The 24,710-nt window shown below is 29.2% G+C and overlaps 3 protein-coding genes across 3 annotated transcripts; all 3 read right to left on the bottom strand.

The window, feature by feature from the left end:
- Positions 1 to 1,363: 1,363 nt before the first annotated feature.
- LOC129919604 (uncharacterized) lies at positions 1,364 to 2,985 on the bottom strand. Its single transcript, XM_056000544.1, has 4 exons — positions 2,737 to 2,985; positions 2,178 to 2,674; positions 1,755 to 2,121; positions 1,364 to 1,690 (listed from the first exon to the last, which is right to left on the bottom strand). The coding sequence occupies exons 1-4, from the start codon at positions 2,978 to 2,980 to the stop codon at positions 1,497 to 1,499; spliced, it is 1,302 nt and encodes a 433-aa protein (XP_055856519.1). The 5' UTR covers positions 2,981 to 2,985; the 3' UTR covers positions 1,364 to 1,496.
- Positions 2,986 to 7,281: 4,296 nt separating this feature from the next.
- On the bottom strand, positions 7,282 to 12,812 carry LOC129919603 (uncharacterized). The gene is made up of 5 exons (XM_056000543.1): positions 12,754 to 12,812; positions 8,541 to 8,870; positions 7,981 to 8,477; positions 7,549 to 7,915; positions 7,282 to 7,487 (listed from the first exon to the last, which is right to left on the bottom strand). Exons 2-5 carry the CDS (start codon positions 8,788 to 8,790, stop codon positions 7,294 to 7,296), a joined length of 1,308 nt encoding a protein of 435 aa, XP_055856518.1. The 5' UTR covers positions 8,791 to 8,870; positions 12,754 to 12,812; the 3' UTR covers positions 7,282 to 7,293.
- Positions 12,813 to 15,382: 2,570 nt separating this feature from the next.
- On the bottom strand, positions 15,383 to 19,725 carry LOC129919612 (protein Fer3). The gene is made up of 3 exons (XM_056000556.1): positions 19,553 to 19,725; positions 15,679 to 15,878; positions 15,383 to 15,613 (listed from the first exon to the last, which is right to left on the bottom strand). Exons 1-3 carry the CDS (start codon positions 19,689 to 19,691, stop codon positions 15,383 to 15,385), a joined length of 570 nt encoding a protein of 189 aa, XP_055856531.1. The 5' UTR covers positions 19,692 to 19,725.
- Positions 19,726 to 24,710: the final 4,985 nt, after the last annotated feature.

The raw sequence follows: 24,710 nt of genomic DNA, 5'->3' as shown, positions 1-24,710 counted from the left end.
ACCTTTAGTACCGTTTACCTGCCAAAGCAACCACAACCCAGAACTAAAAAGTCCCTGGTCGTTCTTACCTCTATGGGGGGTATGCACAGACAAACTTTCAGCTGGTATAAAATAACGAAGGTCTGGCCGTCGTGGGCTCTTAGTCTAATAATACAAATAATGAATTTTAAACGTGAAGAATGGTCACAATTATTTGTAAATGCATATTCAAGAAACTTTTCCATAATTCTCTAGTATTTGTGAACCAGTATTCTGAATTTTTTAACAGGACCACGCCTCCTACCACAAAAAATGCTCTGTAAAATATTGGAAGGAAGTACAAATTTAGGAAGTACTTGAGTATCTACCATAGAAAACAACCCTGAACCTTGTTGAAAATGTTTGGAAATGGCTAGCCCGTACTGATAAAATTTGTGAAAGTCGATTTTAAGACAAAAATGTATCCTGAACCACCATTTAACTATTTAGGGAAGAGATTCAGATAGATTGCATAAAGAGATTTAACAATGCAATTCCTGGGCAGTTTTGTTATTATTTTATGAATAAAAACGCCACTATACAAAAAATAAAATAAGTAAAATACATTTTTAAGAAGAACTTGGTTTAAATTCATTTCATGGACCACTTTCACATCATTCTAGTGTGTACCTATTCTGATGAAACAAAAAAATAACTTAGTTTTTTGATGTGAAATGCTTTGCCGTAGAGAAACAAGAAAAATAACCACACGTTTTGAATAATTTTTTTTTTTTGCTGATTCTGCTTACATCTTAAACAATGACTTGACATCAAAAAATTATAAATAGTAAAACCTGTTGATATGTATATATGGTGATAATACTACAAAGAAAATTTAAAAAATTTAGGAACAGTTCTCCAGGAAACACCATGTTATAGAAAGTTTTATAGCCTTAAACTATAGTGGCCAAGCAAGACGCTTCTAAAGATGTTAAATTATGATAGTTAGTTAAGAAATTATGTGGGAACATGCATACTTGTCCAGTCCATTAGGGTGGGTCAAAAAATCGAATATTTTTTTTTTTTTTTTTTTTTGATTTTATAGGTAGGTACTCCGAAAAATTTCTGAATTTCTTTACACAAAAAAGGATATTCGGGTCAAAGTTTGAGAAAATTATTAAAAAATTGTTTTTATTTTCTTAATTTTGTAACAAATTGAAAAATTATAATAATCAAACGGACAAGACATATTCTTGTAATAAACAAATTGTTTTACAAAATAGGTGTTACTTAGCACAAAAGAAAAACTAAAATACTGGGGTGTGAAAAATTAAGTTATGAAAAATGAGAAATTTTAGTTAATTTTTTTTTATTTTATTAAAATTAATATATATTATTAATTAAAGTAACATAATTTTTTATTTATCTATCTGGTAATTTCACACACATTATTCAGATCTACTTTAAATTCTAAACATTAAATAAATACAAACATTTGTACATAAAACGGAATTTTGAAAAAAAAAAATGTGTTCTTGTTAATCATCTAAAAATCCCATTTTATCCATCCATGGCAATACAATATCCAAATGCTTGACATATCTAGGATTGGAATATAACTGGGTTTGAAAATCAATGCCTTCTTGGTTTTCATCAAAGAAATTATTCATACTGGCATTTTCGTTTGGGTCTAATAGAACCGCAGCTAAAATACCAGTTGCTGTTGCAATACCTTTAAAGAGATATCAAATTTCTTGAGAATTGAACAAAATTCGAAACAAAAATATTGAACTTACTCCAAAAACTATATTTCATCAAATCCATTCTCAATTGTTTTAATGTTGGTATTTTTTTTGGATAGTTGAGTAATTTCAAATTTTCTACCAAATTGTCATGGTAATATTGTATAAATTCATCAAAACATTCAACTTTGATGTCCAAGCTCGGTGAAGAAAGCAAGAAGTAAAATAAGTCCACTACAGGAGTTGCAAATCGACTCATTTGATAATCAATTAGAATTGTTTCTTCCCTCTTGCCTTCGTCATTGTGTCGAAACATGATGTTATTTGTCCATAAGTCTCCATGAACGATAACATTGAAATCGTCTAAATTGAGTTTCCCAACTTCAATGTATTTCTCTGTCGTTTTATCAAATATTGGTTTCTAAAAGATATTCGTCAATTTTCGTTTCCGAAAAATTTAATTATATCCAAACTTACGAGTTTTGCCAAATACTTGATTCCTGTTTTGTGCTTGCTAAAGCATTTCAGTAATATCTTTAACAAAGGTTTCATCATTGCTTCAAGACTCTCCCGAGATTCCTCTCCGAAAGGACTCACCATGAGGGAATTTTCGTAATCACCTTTTTGTTTAAATCGAACAGCAGAAACTGCATGTAGTTGGGCTAAAATTTTCAAAACTGATTTGGTATGGTCCGTATCGAGACCATCTTGTCTTTTAACGTTTTTAAATCCTTTTGGGGAGATATCTTCCAAAAGAACATACTCAACACCAGGATCATTTTTTAGTTTGTAAAATTTCGGACCAAATGTGACTTCTTTACCGACAGATCGATAAGTTTCTTCGAATTCACGCAAATATTTGCCATACATTAAAGTTTCTTTTGGAAACAATCCCAACATCGTTACCATTGCAGCTCCTTGTTCGCCTTCTGGAACTGTTTTGATCATAAATGCAACGTCTTTTGTGGATCCATCTGAAAAATAGAAGGTTTTAGTTAAAAAAAATGAAAATATTTTGTATATAATTTAACTAAACCTTGAAGTTCCACTTTAGTTTTAACTCTCATCATTACCGATGCATAATTCTCTCCACCACCACCAGTTTCTTTGACTTCAAAGTTTAATGTTTTTCTATATTCTGGAACACTTTCCTCTAGAACACTTTGGAAATTCTCTTCATTCATCCAACCTGGTACTTTTGATAAGTTACTGTTTCCATTGGAACTTAGTTCTGTTGTAGGTTTTGAGGTTTCAGTTTTTTCAGCTGTAGGTGGTGCCATGTTTTAAAAACTATAGAAAATTAAAAAATACGACCTTATATCAATAACAAATAAACTGAAATAAATTATCAAGTCGTAGCGAAGACTATCAGAAGCAATTCACATTTGCTTATCTTTATCGCAAAACTAAAAAAAATAATCACTACACTCAAGTATTTTATTTGGTCAAGACCGTAGGTAAGACAATTGAAAACTGGAAATTCAAAATATTTTCTAACATTTTTTTAAAATTTTCTTGTAAATAAATAAATCATATTTGAAAATCTATTTACTTTGATTTTCAAATCTTTCCAAATATTTGCTATTTTGACAACACAATTATTATTATTATGGAACCGAATATGTTTCTTCCATGCATCGTTAAAATTATAACACAGTAACTCATTCTAAAGTCGATCCCTGTCATTAAATATAATCATCACTGACTATTAAAAATCTATTAAAATACAATGCACGAATGAATGCTTACTTGAAAACCTAAATCTACTTAAAATTGTTACTATTATAATAAAAAAAAAAAAATAAAAATACAAATTAAATAACCACGAAATTAGTTGTTTATGTTACTTTAATGATGTCTTTAAAGGTTTTGGATTTTGAATAAAACTATGTTTTTGAAAGTATATACACTGGCCGACAGCGTTGCATGAACTTGCTTTCAAAATTGATAAATATTTTAATTAAAAAAATTTGAAAAGTATATAAATTTTTTTTTAAAAGTTCTTAAATGAATTTGAGCTTCAAAAATAGTACACCATGCTACTGGATTCCTTTAAATAAGATGCATTTTAAAGGAGAAAAAACCCTTGAATAAAGATACCTACATGCTGAAAAAAACAATTTTTGAAAAAAAAAAAAAAAAAAATAAAATAAATAAAAACAATGTTAACCATCCTAAATTGAAAAAATATGTGCCGTTTTAAAAAATTCGTTTTTTTTTTTAAAGAAAGAAAAAAAAAACCATTTTCAATATTTGTTTTAATTTAAAAATGTTGAGATATTAATCGAACATCTCAGAATGAGAATTTGAAAAGAAAAAAAAAATGGTGGTGAGTTTGGGTAAACGGTATAGGGTTGATTCTTTTCAAATGAAGCAGTTTCTGGAGATTGTACACTACAGAGGGGTCTTAGGAATTATTTTTTTAGGACCAAAACCATGCCTATGCATATTTTAGAAAACAATAATTTTGTGCAACGATTTTCTTAAAAAAAAATTCAAATCAAATCAGAAATACAATTTTGAAAAATTAAAATTTTTCTTTTGTGTTTTTTTTTTTTTTTTTGAAAAATAAAAAATTGAAAACAGGTGATCAAAATTGAATTTTGTTTTTGGATGATGATCATTTACTATATTTTCTTTTTCTAAAAATTATTGATAAAAATATTTTTTTTTAAACTGCTTCAACGATTAAATTTTTTTTTCATCAATTACTCAAAAAGTGTCACTCAATAAAATTTAAAATTTAAACTTAAAAAAGTCAATAACTTGTTTTCAAATTATTTATTGGAAAAAAAAACTGAGATATTATCAATACTTGTAAAAAAATTGAAAAAAAAAAAAAAAATCATATTTGCATTGAATTTTTTTTTAATGCAGAAAATTTTTTATTTGCATTTCATATTTCTGTGAAAATTAATTAAAATTTTATACTTTCCCTATAAAAAGCCAACTGAAATTTTAAAACTATATGTTTGAAATTACCAGAAGCCTTAAAGAGTCTCTAAAACTAAAATACCCCTTCTCAAATACCCCCGGCTCATGTTCATTTGTCTGTTTCTAAGATACACGTTTTTATTTCTTGTTGTTCTGATAATTTTTAATCATTTAATTTTCAATTCATAAAATCTATTTAAATTTGAAGATTAGATACAAAAATGTTACTAAAACAAATAGTATTGGTTGGTATACTGATTAGGGAAACTTTTTTCAGTGCTCTTTCTTTTCCTTAATTTGTAATTTAAATAAAATAAAAACAAAAAACATATAAATCACTTTCTCCATTCATTTTAGTATGACCTATATTTTGGATAAATTTTCACTGATTAAAATAATCTTTTTTATGAAAATAACTTTAGAATCTTATAGCAAGATCATTTTTTTGAATTTATTTAATTGATACAAAACGTAAGTTGCGATGTTGTTGTTTGTTTGTTTTTATTGAACAGTGAACACTATCATCGTGAATAAGATAAATACAATTATGTTAATATAACCACAGATACACAGATATTGAACTGTGTGACCACAGTTAATTTATTATAAAACGTAGGATAAATTAACAATAAATGCACTTTGAATTTCAATGTTTTGTATCTAATGATTTAAGCGTAATGAGTTTGTTTTTCGTTGTTAAATTATTGATTAATAAATAATTTTCGAACAAAAATTAACACAATCTTACATAACATTGAATAATTTGTAAGATATTTTCATAAATCTTCACAAATTAAAATTTAAAAAAAAAAATTTAGATTTATTTTTAGATCTAGAACCAAAACGAGTTTTTCGGTTTTTTTTTATAAATTTCTATTATTTTTCTTCTTCTTCTTTATTTTGAATTGATAAATCACTTAAAAACATCAAAACTTGTTGACACTGGTTTTTTCTTAATCAAAATAAAAAACAAACAAACGCTACCTACAGACAAATTCCCGCGGTAAATAATAATTTTTAAATACATCAGAATTTTACTACTAACCGTGATCACATTTATTTAATTGACTCAATCAAGAAAGCTTCTAAATAATACTAAACGCTAAACGCACACATGCTGTAGCTATCTCTAGAGATTTTTGAGGTCTTGAGAATAAATAAAAATCTATTCAGCAGCAAGAAGCTAAAAGAAATATACTCACTCAAAAATTATTATATTTTTTGTTTGCGGTTTATTATTTAGAAATATAGGAATATCGTTGGGTGTTATGAACCTTCCTCAAGGCTTCCGTCTAATGTTTAAATAGCGAGACAACTACTTCCGATTGAAAATTTATACATTCTAACTGTAATTATTGAATGTTTGCACGTTTTTATGCTAAAGCAATGAAAGCGATAAAAAAATAAAACAAAACTGTTCTACAAAATATTGAAATGAGATAAGTATTGAAATGATTAGACTGAATGACGATAACACATTTTTGTACAGGTAGATGGGAGTACATAGTAAAACCTCTTGAATCTTGATTATGATGGATGATGAAAATTAAATTGTTTTTATGTATTTTATTAATTTGTGTGTATTTGTTTATACGAGTATCTTGAACTAAAATCTGTTCTCTGGAGAGACAATATGATTAACAATAAAAAAAATAAAAAGAATAGATAGTGACTGTTCCAAAACTAAAAAGAAAAAAATTCAATCACAACCAGTTCATAAAATATGCTATTTTTTTTCGTTCAATGTATTTTTAATTTCATCATCATACGTTTTCGTTCAAATGAATACATTTTATCAATTTCTTTTTTGACGTAATAAAGTCTTTTATAAATCGATGACATCCACGAAAAAGTGATACCATTTTTTCCAAATACGCCGCCGCCGAGGTTTAAGCAGATTCGTAGGGTAGGCTGGTATATGAGTGCGCGGTCGATAAGAGTACTCAAAGCAATTTACTACGAATTGAAAGGGGATATAAGAGTGAATTGACTGATTTTGGAGTGATCTTAGTGAGTTTGATCTGCTGCCAAAATTTCTTTCAAATATGTTTGTAAACAGAGGTGCTAGGTAAGTTTAAGTTTTTTAGCTCTTTTTTTTTCTAATTTTTCTTGGTAAACAAATTCAATTTTCTGCTAAATTAAAAAGAATAAACACAAACAAAGTCTAAAATGCGCCCAAGACGCTTTCAAAGGGCGTCTAAAACGCGTCCGAAACGCGTCCAAAACTCGCCCAAGACGCTTTCAAAACGCGTACAAAACGCGTCTAAAACGCGTCCGAAACACGCCTAAAACGCGTCCGAAACGCGTCTAAAACGCTTCCAAAACGCGTCTAAAACGTTCCAAAACGACTCCAATAGCGTCCGAAACACTCCCAAAACGCGTCCAAAACCCGTCCAAAACGCGTCCAAAACGCGCCCATATAGTTTTGTCCGGGTTCAGAAAAAACAAACAAGGCCATGAAAAAATAAGAGATTTAAATTAATTTTTCTCATTTATTTTAACAAATAATAAATACATTATATTATTAGGCAGGTAAAGTATCATTTTTATTTTTCTATCGGTTTTTTTTTTTGACAAACATAATTCTATTTTAAATTCTTAAAATTAAACAAAAAAAAAAAAAATAAACGAAATTATAGACAACAAAATTTTGTTCTTGTTAATCATCTAAAAATCCCATTTTATCCATCCATGGCAATAAAACATCCAAATGCTTGATATATCTTGGATTGTTAAACAATTGTCTTTGAAAATCACTGGCTTCTTGGTTTTCGTCGAAGAAATTATTCATACAAGCATTTTCATTTGGATCTAATAATACAGCCGCTAAAATACCAGTTACTGCTGCAATACCTAAAAAAAAACAAAATTGTTTTAGAATTGACATTTTTTCAAAAAAATTTGATAAACTTACTCCAAAAACTATATTTCATCAAATCCATTCTCAATTGTTTTAGTGTTGGTATTTTCTTTGGATAGTTCAGTAATTTCAGATTTTCTACCAAATTGTCATGATAGTATTGAATAAATTCATCAAAACAGGACACTTTAATGTCTAAGCTTGCCGAAGACAGCAAGAAGTAGAATAAGTCCACTGCAGGAGTTGCAAATTTACTCAATTGAAAATCAATTAGAATTGTCTCTTCCCTCTTGCCTTCGTCATTGTGTCGAAACATGATGTTATTCGTCCATAAATCACCATGAACGATAACATTAAAATCGTTTAAATTGAGTTCCCCAAATTCAATGTATTTCTCTGTCGTTTTATCAAATATTGGTTTCTAAAAGATATTCGTCACTTTATTCGTTTTTCAAAAACAAAGTAAATCTCGATTTCCGAACTTACCAGTTTTGGCAAATATTTGCTTCCTGTTTCTTGCTTGCTAAGGCAATCTACTTGAATCTTTAACAAAGGTTTCATCATTGCTTCAAGATTTTCCCGAGTTTCATTCCTAAAAGGACTCAACATAAAGGATTCTTCGTAATCACCTTTTTGTACAAATCGAACAGCAGAAACTGCATGTAGTTCGGCTACAATTTTCAAAACTGATTTAATGTGTTCCTTATCGAGACCATTTTGTCTATTCATGTTTTTAAATCCTCTCGTTGAGATATCTTCCAAAAGAACATACTCAACACCAGGATCATTTTTGAGTTTGTAAAATTTCGGACCAAATGTGACTTCTTTACCCACTGATCGATATGTTTCTTCGAATTCACGCAAATACTTGCCATACATTAAAGTTTCTTTTGGAAATAAACCCATCATTTTGACCATTGGAGCTTCTAGTTCGCCTTCTGGAACTGTTTTAATCATAAATGCAATGTCTTTTGTGGACCCATCTAAAAAAAAAGAAGGTTTTAGTTAAAAAAAAAGAAAATATTTTGTATATCATTTAACCAAACCTTGAAGTTCGACTTTAGCTTTCACTCTCATCATCATCGATGCATAATTCTCTCCCCCACCGCCAGTTTCTTTAACTTCAAAGTTTAATGTTTTTTTATAACCTGGAACACTTTCCTCGAGGACATTTCGAAAATTCTCTTCATTTATCCATGTTGGTAATTTTGATGAACAACTATTTCCGTTTGAAGTTGTTAAATCTGTTGTTGGGTTTGAGGTTTCAGTTTTTTCATCAGTTGTTGATGGCGCCATAATCGTCAGTAATAAATAAACTGAATTTAACTTTCAAGTTTTATTCAAAGTCAAGCTCTTGAGAAATTATTAAAAATCCGCTAAAAAAAAATTTAAGAAAAAAATCAAAAATGCATCACAGATCGGCTTTTACACAAGGTTGATTCCGAAAATACAAGGATATTGCAATAAATTTTTACCAAAATCTTAAAATATAAAAAATCCAACGAACCCCTTTTATTAAATGCAACAAAACAGGCCATTTCACAGAAAAATATCAAAGTAAAATAAACACATTTCCTCGACTGTTGTTTGTTTATTTCTTTTTGAATAGCCTCGATATTTGTTTGTTATTTTGCTCTGAAAACTTCTGTTTTTTTGCATTCAAATTATAATAGGTACCTTTATTTCTAATTTCAACTTTGGAAATTTTTATACATTTTTGAAAACTGCAATAACATGGCAAGTTTTTAAAAAATAATAATTTTTTTTTTTGATTAATCCTCTCAAATAAAAGTAAGAAATTGAGTTTTTATAAAAAATTTAACTGTTAATTAATTTGCAGCAAAATGGCGTATGAAATAAAAAATATTTTGATTGAATAATTCTTTCTTATTATTAGGAAATGTTTTAGTGAAAGAGTTGTAAAAAACAAAAATCAATTATGAGAGGAAAGCAAAATAATGTTGCAAAGTCGAGATTTTTCGAAATTTCACAAAAACTGCATTAAATCGAAAACCGTACAGATTTGGGATGAACAAGTTACCAAATTCTGAGAGCCCTAAAGTTGGCCTATTAGCATATTTCGTTTGATCCATTACTTTTGGGACAGCCTGTATAAAAAAAATCATGTGTGCAATTCACACGTGGTTGAAGTGAAACCTTAAAAATCATTTTAAAAAAATCGGAAAAAAATATTCATGCCTATTACCGAAGACGCAGATGCACTGCGGCGGGAGTGAGAGTCACTTTCACAAGATTTCTCATTACTGAAGCCGCCGGTGCGGAAGTGATAGAATGACATTTGGCTATGTAAGTGTCACCAATGACATATGTCGGTAAGCAGTTTAGTGTGTTTTCGTGGATCGATAATACAGTTCATCCCGGGGAGTTCACAGATTGAAATTTGATTCGGTTGCGGATCGAGTAGATTCCCGGGGACTGAGTCACTGCGTCTTCTGTAATAGGCATGATTACTTTTTTTTATTCCATCACTTTTTTTATGACAACCTACAATAAATTGTATACCATCTGAAAGCTCATTGTTTCAGCTCAAAATATTTATATCGACCATGTTTATACAACATATACAAAAAGAGCTAGATGTTTTTTAACCCAGTTAGTTTTCATAAAAAAAGCAAAACAATCAATCTCTTTTCTCTTCTAACGCCATTAAATCCATTCTTTAAAAGACAACCTATAATAAATTTTATATCATTATTATTTCACCTTTTATATGACGGTTCAATCATATTTCTACCATACCTACAAAAAAAGTAAGAATTTTTTAGAGCCAACCATGTCGAAATTTCAAACTGAGATTACGGTACTTCCTCTACTGCTGGCTGGTCATCGGCAACAAATCTTCACAGCTATTTTGAGGTATTTTTCAAGTTTTTCAATTAAATATTATATAACTTGTAGAGCACGTACCGTTATGTGTGATATATTAAATGAAAGGTAATATTGTCAGCATGCGTATTAAAGTTAAATAAATTTGTTATGTGCTCTAGATCAAAAGATATAACGTGTTTAGAAAAAGAACATCTTTTCTTCGTTATCTCAGAATTTTGAAATTTTGCACAATCATAATAGGTATATTTAATTACACTGGTCTACAAAATTTAACTTTTTTTTTGCCACAAGAACCAAAATATACTTTTCTAGTAGTTTTTGGGGTGCTAAATTCGAATCTGAAGTCAGAAAACTTTGATTGGCCTTCGTTTTTGAAATATTGCCGTTATAAAATGCTAAAAAACGTCATTTTGGCTGTTTTCGAGGTTCTGTTTTTATGTGGGGTAGTTCATTTTAAGCAAATTTGTAACGGTTATTATAAGAACAGATATTCTTCTTTCAAAAACTGTTTAAATTTTCCTGATATCTCTTTTATTGCTCGAGATATCTTAAGTTTCATTTAATAAGCCAAAGAGAAACTAAACTTAATCTAAAGTTTAAGTCACTGGTCACAAAATTTTTGCCACAAGAACCAAAATATACTTTTCTGAAGGTTTTTGAGTTGCTAAACTGAAATCCGCAATCGGAAAAATTCTATTAGCCTCCGTTCTTGAAATATAACCGTTATAAAAAAAAACCTTTTTTTTTTCATTTTATAACGGTAATATTTCAAGAACGAAGGCTAATAGAATTTTTCTGATTGTGGATTCGAGTTCAGCAACCCAAAAACCTTCAGAAAAGTATATTTTGATTCTTGTGGCAAAAAAAAGTTAAATTTGGTTGGCCAGTGTTGTTTCTAATTCAATGACCGCTACTTAAATTTTAAATATCTCGGGCAATAAAAGAGATATCGGAAAGATTTAAACATTTTTTGAAAGAATAAAAATAGCTCTCATAGGCTATACAAATTTATTCATGATGAATTACACCACATAAAAACATAACCTCGAAAACAGCAAAAATTAAGTTTTTTGACATTTTCTAACGGTAATATTTCAAAAACGAAGGCCAATCAAATTTTTCTGACTTCAGATTCGGATTTAGCATCCCAAAAACTACTAGAAAAGTATATTTTGGTACTTGTGGCAAAAACCTTGTTGACCAGTGTTACCTATCTACTGTATAAATTTCATTCATCTATCTATTAAAACAAAAAAGTTATGATCAATTGATTTTTCGTGTCTCTTTTTTCAAATCACTACGATACTAAAGAAGTTCTCACTTCAAAAACCCTTTTTTTTTCCTATAAAATAAATTAAATGACATAATGGAGGTCAAACTCATTTTAGGAGATGTTTTTGTACATTTTAACCAAATTTTTTACATAATTTTTTTGTTTTTATTTTTAAATTTTTAGAAAGTTTTTATATTCTAAGCAACTTTTAGCATACATTAGAGCAAGTACATGTGACCCTGTCGTTCATTGACATCGAATTGTGTTCTTCGTTTAAAAATTTTCCAACTCGTCAGTTTTTTTGAAATGGTTGAAATTTCAATAAAATTTAAAAATGTGTTTTCCATAACACAGAATTCCGAGTTGATGAATTAAAAAATGTTATATTATCATGACGTACTTAAAAAACACCAAATTTTCATACAGTTTCAAAATAAGAAGCATCAAAGATATAAAAACCCGTTATGTTACACTTCGCCTCCTCAAATATGTCCGGCTCTTGTCCCCTATTGACTGTTTCTAAGATACACGTTTTCATTTTGTATTGTTTTGATAATTTTCTTTTATAAATTTGAAGATTAGATAGAAATGTTATTGAAAATAACAGATATAGCAGCAGTATTTCTATATGAGAGGTTAATAGCCTTCTACATAGTGTTGGTTCTAATTAGGGAAATATTTTTTTTTTCAGTTTTAATGTATTGTTTTAAAAATATTTATAATAAATTAATTCAAACCACTTTCTTTGTTTATTTAGGTAAGTATGATCTATTTAGTCTAAATTTTCACTAATTAACAAACTATTTTTTTATAATTAATTTTCAGTCCATGATATCACTTTTTTAATTGTTTAAATGATACAAAACGCGGGTTCTTGCACTGTTGTTTGTTTTTTTTTTTTTTCATTAAAAACAATCATCGTGAATTAGATAGGATAGTAAAACTATGAAGGTTTATTTTTATCTTTTTACTTTATTTGTAACTCAAAAAAAAAAGAAAAAATCATCAAAACTTTTTTTTTTATTCCCAAAATAAAAAAAAAATAAAAAATAAACAACAAACAAACGCAATTCTACAGAAAAATCCCCACGATGGTCAATGACTTTTAAATTTCAATCCATCAGAATTCTACTAACCGTTATCAAACTGACTCAACCAATAAAGCTAGGAAATAATACTAAACGCTAAACTTACAAATTCTGTGTCTTTCTAAAAATCTTTGAGGTCTTGAGAATACAAATAATGATCTTTTCAGCAGAGTTAAAAGCTTAAAGTAATACTCACTCAATTAATAAACAAAAAATAATATTGTATTTTTGTTTGCGGTTTATTATTTAGAACTATGTAAATAGGAATATGCAAAAGTTATTAGAGATCGTAATTAGTGTTACGAATTTTCTTCAAAATTAATGTTTCTAATTTTTAAATAGCGAGACAACTACTTCCGATCAAAAATGTATACATTCTAACTCTAATTATTGAATGTTTGCACATTTTTATTTCCAAGCAATGAAAGTGATAAAAAATAAAATGCACGACTGGGTCGCACGTACTTGCTCTTGTAGTTACACAGTATCCTTATCTTAAATATTTATTGGAAATTTAAGATTTTGTTTAGTGTCGAGAAAAAAAAAATCCAAAAAAAAATCAAAAGTTAAAAAATTAAATTAAAAAAATTTTTTTTTCAAAAATGTTTAAACATTTTTTAACATTTTATACTTCAAAGTGATGTCTGTAAATTTTTAATAAAATTGACTTATGCTTTGATGAAATATATGAACTTAAAAAAATATGTCAATTTTTGAAAAACGGCAACGCCATATTTCCGTTCTCCGCATTTTTTGAGAAAAACTAAAAACGCAGGTTTGTTAGAATCCATAAGTCTATTACGTATACCAAATTTAATCAAAATAGTTAGAGCCATTTTCGAGAAAATTGCAATACCTCGAAAACGTTATATGGGAGATATGCGTTAAAAAGGAGATATTAGAAAAATAAAAAAAAGAGGTCTAGGGAATAACGTCAAAATCATCTGTACCAAGTTTCAAGCAAATCCATCCATCCGTTTAGGCCCTAGCTCGATGTACAGATGGACGCACAGACCGACGGACGGCATGACGAAAACTACTTTTTTGATCTTCTCCATCATCGTAATGTTGGTTTTGATTAAAACCTCAAATTTTTTTTTCTACACGAAACCAATACTTGCCCTATAGAGCAAGTAAAAAATAAAACAAAATTTTTCTACAAAATATTGAAATGAAATAATAATTATTGAAATGATTAGATTGAATGAAGATAACACAAAATTTGTTTACAGGTAGATGGAATAGGTAAATAGTAAAACCTATTGATAATGATGGATGATGAAAGTTTAATTGTTGTTACTTTATTAATTTTGTTTGTATCTTTGTTTGTCTATTTGTATCTTGAACCAAAATCGAAATCGATTTTTATGGATGGTTATATTTTTTTTTTCTGGCGATTGTCTCTGGAGAGAGTCCGGTAAAGAATAGATAAGCCTGAAATATCTAATGGCTAAACTTCTGACTGTTTCAAAACTAAATAGAAAAAAATCCAGTTCATAAAATATTAGACTTTTTTCGTTCAGTGTATTTTTAATTTCATCATTTTATGAATAAATTTTATCAATTTCTTCACTATTATAATTTTCTACAATAATTGACTCACTTTATAAGCAGTTAAAAAAAATTTATAACTGTTGAATCTTTTCTTAACAAAAAAATTTGAATTTTGTTTTTTGATGCAAAATAAAAAAAAAAATATTTTATTAAAAATTTAAAAAACCTGTTCTTTAAATAAAAACAATTAAATCAAATTAAGCTCAAAAAAAAGTATGCAGTTTAATTTCCAAAATCGTTAGAGCCGTTTTTTAAAAAACTATTTTTTTTTTTTTTTTATAAATAATTAAAAAAAAATATATAAATGAAGTTGGTATGCCATTTTATTGTTAGCTGCGTTCCTTTGGAAATATTTATCTACTGCTTAGTACTTGAACTACTTTTTCAGTATAGCAAAAGTAGTTCAAAGTAGTTTTAAGAACTAAGTAGTAGATAAATATTTCCAAAGGAACGCAGCTTTTATTGTTAATTAATACCTTAAACCAAAATTTAAAAAAAATTCAATGTCACTTTTTCAAAAATTTGTTTTTTTTTCAAAAAAAAAAAAAAAAAATAAGTAAAAAAAATTCAATTTTTTGTTTTAAATACAAAAATTATTTTTTTTTTCCAAATTTTGTATTTGATTTATAGCATAAATTTATAGTATAAATAGTATAAATGCTTTTGCATACAAAAATTCGTTAAAATTAAATTAGTTATTTTAGGGATATTCAGAAATTTAAAAAAACGGTTCAATACGATTTTTGGAAAAATACTTTTTCATTGCAAGAATTTTTCACTGCTTGAATTTTTTTTATTTCAAAATCGAAGGAGTCATTTTTGAGAAAATGAAACTTTTTCAAAATTGGTATATGACAGGTAGGTACCATTATGACCAAATGTCTACCACTGCCCAATACCAAAAAAACAAACTGAAGTATTTCGAATTTTCCGTGTGATATTGATAGTAATGACTGTTGACTCATTTTCTTTCAATTTCAATTTGAAACAGTTTTTTTTAAATATTTAAATTCATAAATAATCATTATTTATTTTTCAAATTATTAAACAAAACTTAACAAAACTCAACAAAATATATTAAAAAAAATAGGTATATAAATAAAAAAAAAACAATAATTTATATTTAAGCCAAACTATGTCCATATGGTGATACAAAATCCCTTTGAAACGATGGATGTAAATGATGTCCTGGATGATGATGGCCATTCATGCCTGAATAAATTTCTGGTGATCGATTTTTGTGTGAATTTGCTGGTGTCCCTGTTAGTAATTCTGTCATAAATCCAATATAAGTTATTGCCAATCGAAGAGTTTCTATTCGTGATAAGCGTTTTTCATAAGCAAATGTTGGAACCTTGACAAAATAAAATTATATAAATTTGATGAAACAAATTAAATAATAGAAAGAAAATATTGTACCTTTCTTCTTAATTTATCAAATGCTTCATTTAAATTAAACATTCTTCGACGTTCTCGAATATTTGCGGCACGTCTTTGAGCCATTGAAGCAACTCGCCGACGGGGTTTTTTAGCCGACGGATTGGACGGTGCTGGTAAACCACCTCGTGGGGAGAGTCGTTGGTTTACCAAACTGGAGACTTGTGAACGAGGCCAAATAGCTGAAAGAAAATGTTTTTAGACAAACTATAAGTATATTGAACTTTTAAGTCTAGAGCAATATTTATAATATAAAATCTAAAACTGGACTTCTTAAAGAAATAAAAATACCGCGTAAAATTTTGCATTATACAAAGCACTTTTAAAAAATAGCCAGATTTCAGAAAATTTGCAGTTTTTCTGCAAATTCAGAAAAAAACTGAATTTATCAGTACCTATCCTTTCAAAGGCTTTTGTAAACAGTTTTTTTTATCAATAGTCAAACTACGGGAGTGACAAAATTCATCTTTCACGGTTGTTTTACTTTCGAAAATTTCAAAAAGACAATTTTTGAAAACGGTAATATTTCACGGGATCGGTGTATCTGAGATAATTTCGCTATTTCATCTTTTTTCGAATCACCAGCACAAAAATTTCTATTCAATTGCATGTGAGACACTTTGAACTGTTGTAGCGGAAAGTGATGGCTTCAGACCAGGAAAATCGTATTCTCAAGTTCGAACTGTTACAAAGCAGACTTTTCAGGTAACGAAAAATTTGGTGCTATACTTACAAGAAAAAAAAACCTTTAAAGTTAGAGTTAAGGTTTTTGGCAAAACTCTGACAGCTTTCGAAGTTAAGCACACTTCTATTTCTCATAAATCCTCATGGTACTATAAAACTGGGAGTGTGAAGATGTCAAGGCTCTTCGGTAACCTCTTTTTTTAATCCAAACTCGCATTGATGGACCAAACAAGATTAAGGAAACTATTTTACATTTACAAAAAAAAAAAAATACGAAAGGGAAACTGAAACCAGATTTGAAAAAGTTCAAAGGATCCAAAATCAACACACGAAGAAATTCAACCTCAGAGACTGAAAGTGCCTGATCGAAAGCAGAGGCTAAAGATAAATCACCAGTTATGTTCAAAACTTCCGAAACTAAGAGAACTGATATAAAAAACCACCTTTACAGACACCTCCTGTTCAAAGCAAACTACGAATGCTAGTTCTTAATCAAACTATGTTTTAGAAAAAAGCTTTCCACGATCACTACTCCACTGACGTTCGCCAACAAAAATAAATGAACGTCAAACAGACCGAGTACACTAAAAGGGAAATTGGAAAAAAAGCCTTAATCTAAATACACTGGTCGGCAACGGATATAGAGCAAGAACCAAATCCTACTTTTCGAGAGGAATTTTGTGTGCTGAGTCCGAATCTGAAGTCAAAATTTCACTGGCACGTCACGTTTTTGAAATAATTGAATATTAATAGGTCAAAAACGCGTGTTTTTGGGTACATTTGACATCGAATTACATCACCGTTAATTTGTTTTTTGTAAAACTACTTATGTAATCTCAAAACGCCATATCAACACGTCCTAAAGGTATTTATATTTTTTCAAAATTATTTTTTTTCTCAAAGATATTTAAAAAAGAAATTTATGATAGATATCTCAAAATCTTGATTATTTTTTTCAAAGTAATGAATGGTTTTTTGAATCAAATTCCATCTTGCGTCTTCTGATTTGGACTTATAAAGAGGAACATATTACGGAAAATATATATTTTTGACTAAACATAAAAAAAAACTCAATTAAAAATTAGTTTTTGAAGCTTTATAGCGAAAATAGTGATGAGTATAGCTCAAAAACTAGACGTGATAGAAAAAATCTGTAAACAGTTTTGAATTCAGCACACTAAAGTCAATCAAAATCACCTTATAATGTTCTTGCTCCCGACTTTTTTTAGTTTTTTGCCGACCAGTGATATTATTAACCAAGGGAGCTCTAAATTAAAGATAGTATAAGGGTTATGTGGAGGAAATGGTTCACTATAAAGTCTTGCTTATACTGGGGTTTTGTGCCAAACTTCGGGCCATTGTCAAAATTTAATATACCTTGAAAAGGCTATATGCTGAAAAAGAAGGTCGGAAGAACAAAGTGAAAAGCCTATAACATTAAAATTGCGCACAAAAAATATAGACCATTTACACCCAAAGAAATAGATAAAAACGTTGGAGAAGTTTATATTCACAATTTTACAAGTGCAAGTTGGCAGGTTATGAAAAAGCAAAACTTAAAAAAAAAAAAACAAACGGACTGAGACAACTTCTCTGTATCTACTCAAACTTCAAACCTCGACTAGCATAGGTTTTTAATACCTTGACAATACACGCTAATTGGGTTACAGAAAAGGTGTACCCAGCGTTGCCAACCCATTCACTCAAAATTATGCCTTACTTGAAAAAAAATTATGCCTTTTCAAATAAATTATGCCTCAATTTAGATTTCTTAGTTTATGTTTGAAAAATTATATATAAAAAGTGCAAGTACACAAAACAAAATGTTTAATTAATTAACTTATACATTTAGTACTTATTTGTCACGAAACTGCAACTTTTTTTTTTCGAAAGCAATTTTTCAAGGGAACTAATACATTGCTTTACACAACAGGAAGAAATTAACGACAAGTTTTTTTTCACCAATAAGAAATAATAGCATATTTGCAAGCGTTTTAGACCTTTTTATAGCAACAAAATCGCTTTTTGCATATTCTTTTCAAGTAAAATTGATAAGTGTGCACACAATTCTTCGAAAAATTAAACACTACCAAGAGTTAAATGGTAAAAACGAATTCTGTAAATAAAATTTCGAACAACTTTTATTTAAAATATATGTAGTATATTAATTTTAAGTTTTTTTTTATCAAAATATTCAAAAAATTATAAGAAACTTTTAAAACATAAATCAAGAGTGGAATGAAAAAATTATGCCTTTTTGTCAAAAAATAAGCCTCAATGCCTACGCTAATAAAATTATGCCTAAAAGGCATAATTATGCCTTAGTTGGCATCGCTGGGTGTACCCATACTTTTCCGGTATCATTGATATTAAAAATGGATTTAAATGGTCAAGTTGTATCAAGGCGAGAGCCCATCATTTGAAATCGGAAAAACGTTCTTTGAGAAAAACGTTCGTTGAGAAAAAGTCCATAATCTGAATATCGATCTTGTGAAGTTAAGCACTTAAAATAAGTCGCTTTCTGAAGTTGTTGTCCTCACGATTATAAAAACACCAGTAACATACATTATGTTAAAGCTACGCCCAAATAGCCGAGAGAAGAGCCCAAACATGAAGATTTTAGGCTTTCTAAGTCATGGGGATAAACAAAAACAATCATGACAAACTTATAACCTATGTTAAAACTATTAACAGAAGAGCCCAAAAATACAATCCTTGCGCTCTCTTAAAATTATTCGCATTCTGACGACTTCTTCTCCCCGATTACAAAGAAAAACCATTATATACGTTCAACCCGCGATCAAATGTATGACAGGCTAGTCCAAAAATGTGTTTATCCACATTTTTTAACCTTTGGAGTTACCATAACCACTGATTCATATAATTAAAGCTTAAAAATTGCAACTCGGGGACACAATATTTTAAGCAATATTTAAGGTAAGCCTCTATAAAACTTAGTTTTTTTTTTTTTTTTTTTAGGATTAGTTTTGAGATTGAATCCTTATTTGATTGGACTAATAAAAATGTACTAAATTCTTGCTTCAGATTTATTCATCAGTGCAAGTTGGGAAAGTTTTTTTTTTTTTTTTTAAGAAATCACTTTCACTTTCACAGATTTACGGATACATTTTGTTTTCTTCTTCCCCAAATTTTATTTGCATATAGAATTTACCTAAATCCGAACATGGAAATCCAGCAATTAATTCTTGATATGGAACAATTGGTGGCGGTGGTGGTGCCTCTTGACCCCATAATGGGGTAAATGGAACTTCTGGCATGTATCCCGATTCTGGATGATGCTGCATAGTCATCAATGAGTAAGGTGAAAATTTTGTGAAATCAATTTTCACAATAATTTCTTTATATACACTTTTTTCAATAAATTTCACTTAGTTTTGTGATTAGTTTTTAACTAAAAACACTAAACTTTTCAATAATCCACATTAATTTAAAGAAAATTACAACTTTGACTAATTTTTTCCCTAAACGATATGTGTTACACAACAGATGGAAGACAACGACGAACTGATGACTGAAATAAGAATACACTATGCAACATCCTGCAAAAGGATATACACAGATTTTTAGCATCAGCATTTCTTATAGGGAAAATTTATATTATAGCAGCCATTTTGATACTCAGCCATTTTATTTCAGGGTTGGAAACAGTTTTCTAGGTTGTGATTGGCTACAGTTGGCCAATGCCAATTGTCGTGGGTGGATTTTATGTTTTATATTTTTTATTTTTTGTTTTGAACAGGGGGTGAGTGAAAATTTAATAATAAATTGGTATTGGGGTTGTTTAGCAATATGCCAAATTAAAGTGTCTGATGGATTTGGGGATGGATTTTTTCTTTCAAGGACAAAATTGAAAGATAAAATTAAATTTAAGTTAAAAAAGGGAAATTTAACATTTTCTGGTGCTTAAAAAAATAAACGATTTAATTTACTTTATTGATGGGAGTCTGCATTTCTAATTATATTTTTGAAAAAAAAAAAAAAATTAAAATTAAATCACAGCCATACTTTTTAGAAGTTTATACCTACTCAAGTCCATCAAAGGACGATTTGTATTAAAATCGAATTATTTAGTCGCATTCTGAGGTCCTCGTCTTTCCAATTTCAAAAAACATCCATGACAGATATTTAACCTGCACCCAAAAATTAGGTAAAATACCCCAAAGATGCGTTTTTTACAGTTTCTTATAGACTATGGATGACGTCACCACTTAAAGTCAGTCGCATTATGATGTTCAAAGATTTCCGATTGCAAAAATACCCATGACAGATGGTTTACTTGCATCCAAACACCCAAAAAACTGGCACAAAAATGTGTTTGCCACATTTTGTTTGGTTTTTGGAGTAACCAAATAAGTTTCAATTTGAATGAAATGCTTTTTACTTGTCGTTGAAAATGTTGTTATTAATTTTGTATCAATGAACTTTCCATAAAATGTTTGAATAGATTTTAACTTATATTTTACACACAGATGTCGCCCTAGATATTTTCGAATACACAAACCCGTCCAAAATTATGTCACAATTTTTTTGTCATAAACGGTTTGTGTATTCGCTAATGCATTGCAATTATTTGTGCTTGTCACAGGGTGGCTTTTAGAATAGAGGAAGTTGGAAATTGAATATTTATTTAAAAATATTAGAAATCTGTAAGTTAATGAAAATTATTTTAGTAATTTTTTTTTTCATTTCAGATTTGTTGGCCGAAAATCTTCAAAACTGTAAGTAAATATTTAACATAAAAATAATTTGTAAATACTAGCAGACTGTTTGTGGTTTGTGCTGAATGACACAAAAAGTTGTTTATGAAATGTAGTTGGATAGAAATCTTTTTGAAGTATTGAAATCTCTGATTTTTTAAAACGCAAAATAACGCTGAATAGTGATGAAATGAAAAATCGGAAGATTATATGCAAGGTATCAAAGAGGTTAGCTATCCAGTGACTTCTTCTTCGCAACTTTAAAAAAAAATTCAGTGCTATTCAGCTATTCAGTGCTCGAGATCATAATCCAAAGATAGCAAAAAACATCAATAAATTTGTTCTATTCACCCATTTAATGCGATTCATTGCAATCCCGAAATCAATTTAAAATTTTCGAAGGCATTTAGGGCTATTCAGCACTTAAAAAGAAAAACAATTTCAATCATCTACCTGTTGTAAGAAAAAATCATCACAATTCAGTGATATCATTTCGTCTGATAACTTTTTTCCGATCATTGATTTTATATGCATTAGAAGCCATTCAGCGCGATTTAAATACTTAGTCTACTACCCTTTTCCACCTTCACCGACACGTTATGATTAAAAAAAATGTATTTAGCGCTATTAAGCCTTACAACTGTAAATATAAAATTCAAAATCAGTGTAGAGCCAGATGCTTTTTGTGGCAATTCAGCCATATTCAGGTCTAATAAACAATCTTTTCTGCGCGTTTCAACACTTCTTCTAACTTCTTTCTTTCAACCGTTAATTTGATATTATTCAGCACCATTCAGCACTGTTTTAACTTTCCATTACCATTTACCACCTACATTTCGAGACGTGTTATGAAAAAATTGACTATTCAGCGCTATTAAGCCTTAAAAGTTGTAAATGTTCAATTCAAGACCAGTGTTCCATCCAGATTCTGTTTGGTAGAAAGTTCATGGAGCAATTCAACACATATAATCAATCTACTCTGGTCGTTTTCCGACATAATGTGTCATTATACTTTTTTTTTCGAATGATTCAGCACAATTCAGTTCTATTTCAAATATCCATCACCTTTATAACCTACAACCCGACGTGTTATGAAAAAAAATTACCATTCAGCTCTGTTAAACCTTAAAAAACTGTAATAAAACTCAGAAACAGTTCATATTCAGCTCCTAGGACTCTCCGAAGCTTTTAAGCTGTATTCAGCACTAATAAACCTAGATATTCTAACTGTTTTTAAATATTTTGCGCCTTTTCCTTTATTTCAATTGATATAATTTATCCTCATTGAGTGCTATTTTAGCTATCCATTAAAATTTACCATCTACACATCTTGATAAAATTGTGACTACTCAGCGCTTTTAAGCCATACAAACTGTAATATAAAATTCAAAATCAGTTTTTTTCTAAGCTATTCAGCACACAAGTTCAGTGAACTGAATTTACTTTGCGAAAACGTAATTAACAAATTAATGAACTCAGATCTTTTCATTCGAAAGATAATTACAATTACTGAACATTTTTCTGCCAACAAAGTTTACATTTTCAAAACATCAAAACACAAACACTTCCATGTCCTCCAAATTTAAAATCTTAAAATAGAAAAAAAAAACACTGTGACACTTTAATTTATTCAAATACTAAACACTCGATTTTTCTTTAACACTCGTTCTTGTTATTTTGTTACACAAATTCATCCAAAATCTCATTTCCACATCCTTAATGCCAAATAAAAATAAAAAAAAACGCTGAATATAAAAATAAAAAACACAGCGCGTGACATCAACAAATCTGCCAAACTTAAAAATTCAAAATCACTTCTCCAAATAAATCTTAAAACACGAAAACAACTTCTCCCCTCCCCCTTCACCTCATTTGCGTCGCCCTTCGACAACCATTAATGAAGTAGAGGGGTTGGTTAAATGTCTCCGGCTTAGACAGACATAGATACAAACTAATAAATACACTGAACCAAATCCTTACGTAAATACAACGAAAAAATTCGTTGAGCCAACGAAAATTTAATTAATTTTCAGCCGATGAAAAGTTTAATTGGCTCAACGAAATGGCTTTCATACGTTAATGAAGAACTTCATCAATTAACGAAAACTTTCGTATTTTAATGAAATTTTTCATAAAAATTTTTGATCGAGAATTAATGAATTTTTACATCACTTTACGAAATTTTTTCATCAATTAACGTAAAATTTAATTAAAACTTTCGTTTAAATTTTATGAATATTTTAATCAAATTACGAAAAAATATTCGTTAGCTAACGAAACTTTTCGTTGTATTAATTATTTTTTTACTAGATTATTTTTACATTCTTTTCGTAGAATTACGAATTTTTTCATTAACCTACGATTTTTTTCATTAATTTTTCTTTTTATAAACATTTTATTGGACCTGTTAAATCATTGATTTAATAGTCCAAACCAAAAATTGGCGTTTCGACAAGGTTGAGCTCACTTAAGTCAACTGATGAGTCCGACTTATCGTGAGACACCTTGTCAATACGCAAATATTTTTTATATTCAGCTCAACTTACATAGATTTTTAAACAAAAACCTAATGTGAACTATATAAAGCAAGATTCAATTTTTAATCATTAAAATAGAAATGCACCCAAGTCTACGTTTTTTTTTTGTAAGGCAACGATTTTTTTCGTTAACTGATGTATTTTTTCATAAGCCAATGTAATATTTCATTAGTATATGAAGAATTTTCATAAGCTTATGAAGATTTTCGTTAGTTAATGTTAAATTTCATAAGTTAATGAATTTTTTCGTTACTTGATTAAAACTTTGATAAAGTAAGGAAAAAATTCTTATTTTTATTCTTTAAAATGAGTATGAAATTTTTCGTTAAGTGATGAATCTTTTCATTAAGTTGGATTTTTTGGCCCAGGGTAGGGAGAAAAAGTGTATGAAACGTTTTCATTAATTGATGAAGGTTTTCATATTACGAAAAATTACATATTTTCGTTGAGCCAACGAAAGTTTCGTTGGGCCAACGAAAATGTAGTGTATGAAACGATTTTCGTAATTTTACGAAATTTATTATTTTCAGTGTAGAACTCTGCTAAAGAATAACCTCGAAATAGCAGACTCTCCTCTGAATCGTACGTAGTCATCGTCGTCGTCTTCATCAACAGTTCTTCCAACCCCCAACTCCCTCCCCCCTTCATCCTTCGCATTGTTCTCACGTTCTTATCCTTACCCAATGTCATCGCTTAAAGTTTAATTAAAGCCAACGACGCTTGATAAAGTCAACAATGGAGAAAATTTACTGTATAAGCAGTTTTTTTTTTCTTCTCCATCGTAGCTGATTTTTTTTATTCCTTCGGCAGGTCAGGCACTTTGAACTCAATTAAACACACCTGAGATCCTGCTTGCACCATAGAGTCCTCGTCATCGTCGTCCTCATCATCATTCCTTTTATTTTCAGAGTTAAGCCAGTATTGTGCCACCATGGAGCCAGAAGAAACACGAGCCAAGCTGGAACACGCTTAGTCACCGAGTTGTTAAAGTTGATACAGACAATCCAACATAATAGAAGGGGAGGGGGGGGGGGGGAAATACGGGTTTGGACGTTATACATTTAGCCAGTTAGAG

The sequence above is a fragment of the Episyrphus balteatus genome, chromosome 4 (genome assembly GCF_945859705.1).
Source record: "Episyrphus balteatus chromosome 4, idEpiBalt1.1, whole genome shotgun sequence".
NCBI lineage: Eukaryota > Metazoa > Arthropoda > Insecta > Diptera > Syrphidae > Episyrphus > Episyrphus balteatus.
The sequence above is the reverse complement of the archived record's forward strand: the minus strand, read 5'-3'. Positions and strand labels throughout refer to the sequence as shown.

Excerpts from the sequence above, each read along its gene's own strand:
- LOC129919612 (XM_056000556.1), bottom strand. The coding sequence starts at position 19,691 with ATGACTATGCAGCATCATCCAGAATCGGGATACATGCCAGAAGTTCCA. Across the intron at positions 15,879-19,552 it reads ATTTCCATGTTCGGATTTAG|CTATTTGGCCTCGTTCACAA; the intron begins GTAAATTCTATA and ends ATTTTCTTTCAG. Across the intron at positions 15,614-15,678 it reads TTGATAAATTAAGAAGAAAG|GTTCCAACATTTGCTTATGA; the intron begins GTACAATATTTT and ends TATTTTGTCAAG.
- LOC129919603 (XM_056000543.1), bottom strand. The coding sequence starts at position 8,790 with ATGGCGCCATCAACAACTGATGAAAAAACTGAAACCTCAAACCCAACA. Across the intron at positions 7,916-7,980 it reads GCAAATATTTGCCAAAACTG|AAACCAATATTTGATAAAAC; the intron begins GTAAGTTCGGAA and ends AATATCTTTTAG. Across the intron at positions 7,488-7,548 it reads GATGAAATATAGTTTTTGGA|GTATTGCAGCAGTAACTGGT; the intron begins GTAAGTTTATCA and ends GTTTTTTTTTAG.
- LOC129919604 (XM_056000544.1), bottom strand. The coding sequence starts at position 2,980 with ATGGCACCACCTACAGCTGAAAAAACTGAAACCTCAAAACCTACAACA. Across the intron at positions 2,675-2,736 it reads AACTAAAGTGGAACTTCAAG|ATGGATCCACAAAAGACGTT; the intron begins GTTTAGTTAAAT and ends TCTATTTTTCAG. Across the intron at positions 2,122-2,177 it reads TCAAGTATTTGGCAAAACTC|AAACCAATATTTGATAAAAC; the intron begins GTAAGTTTGGAT and ends AATATCTTTTAG.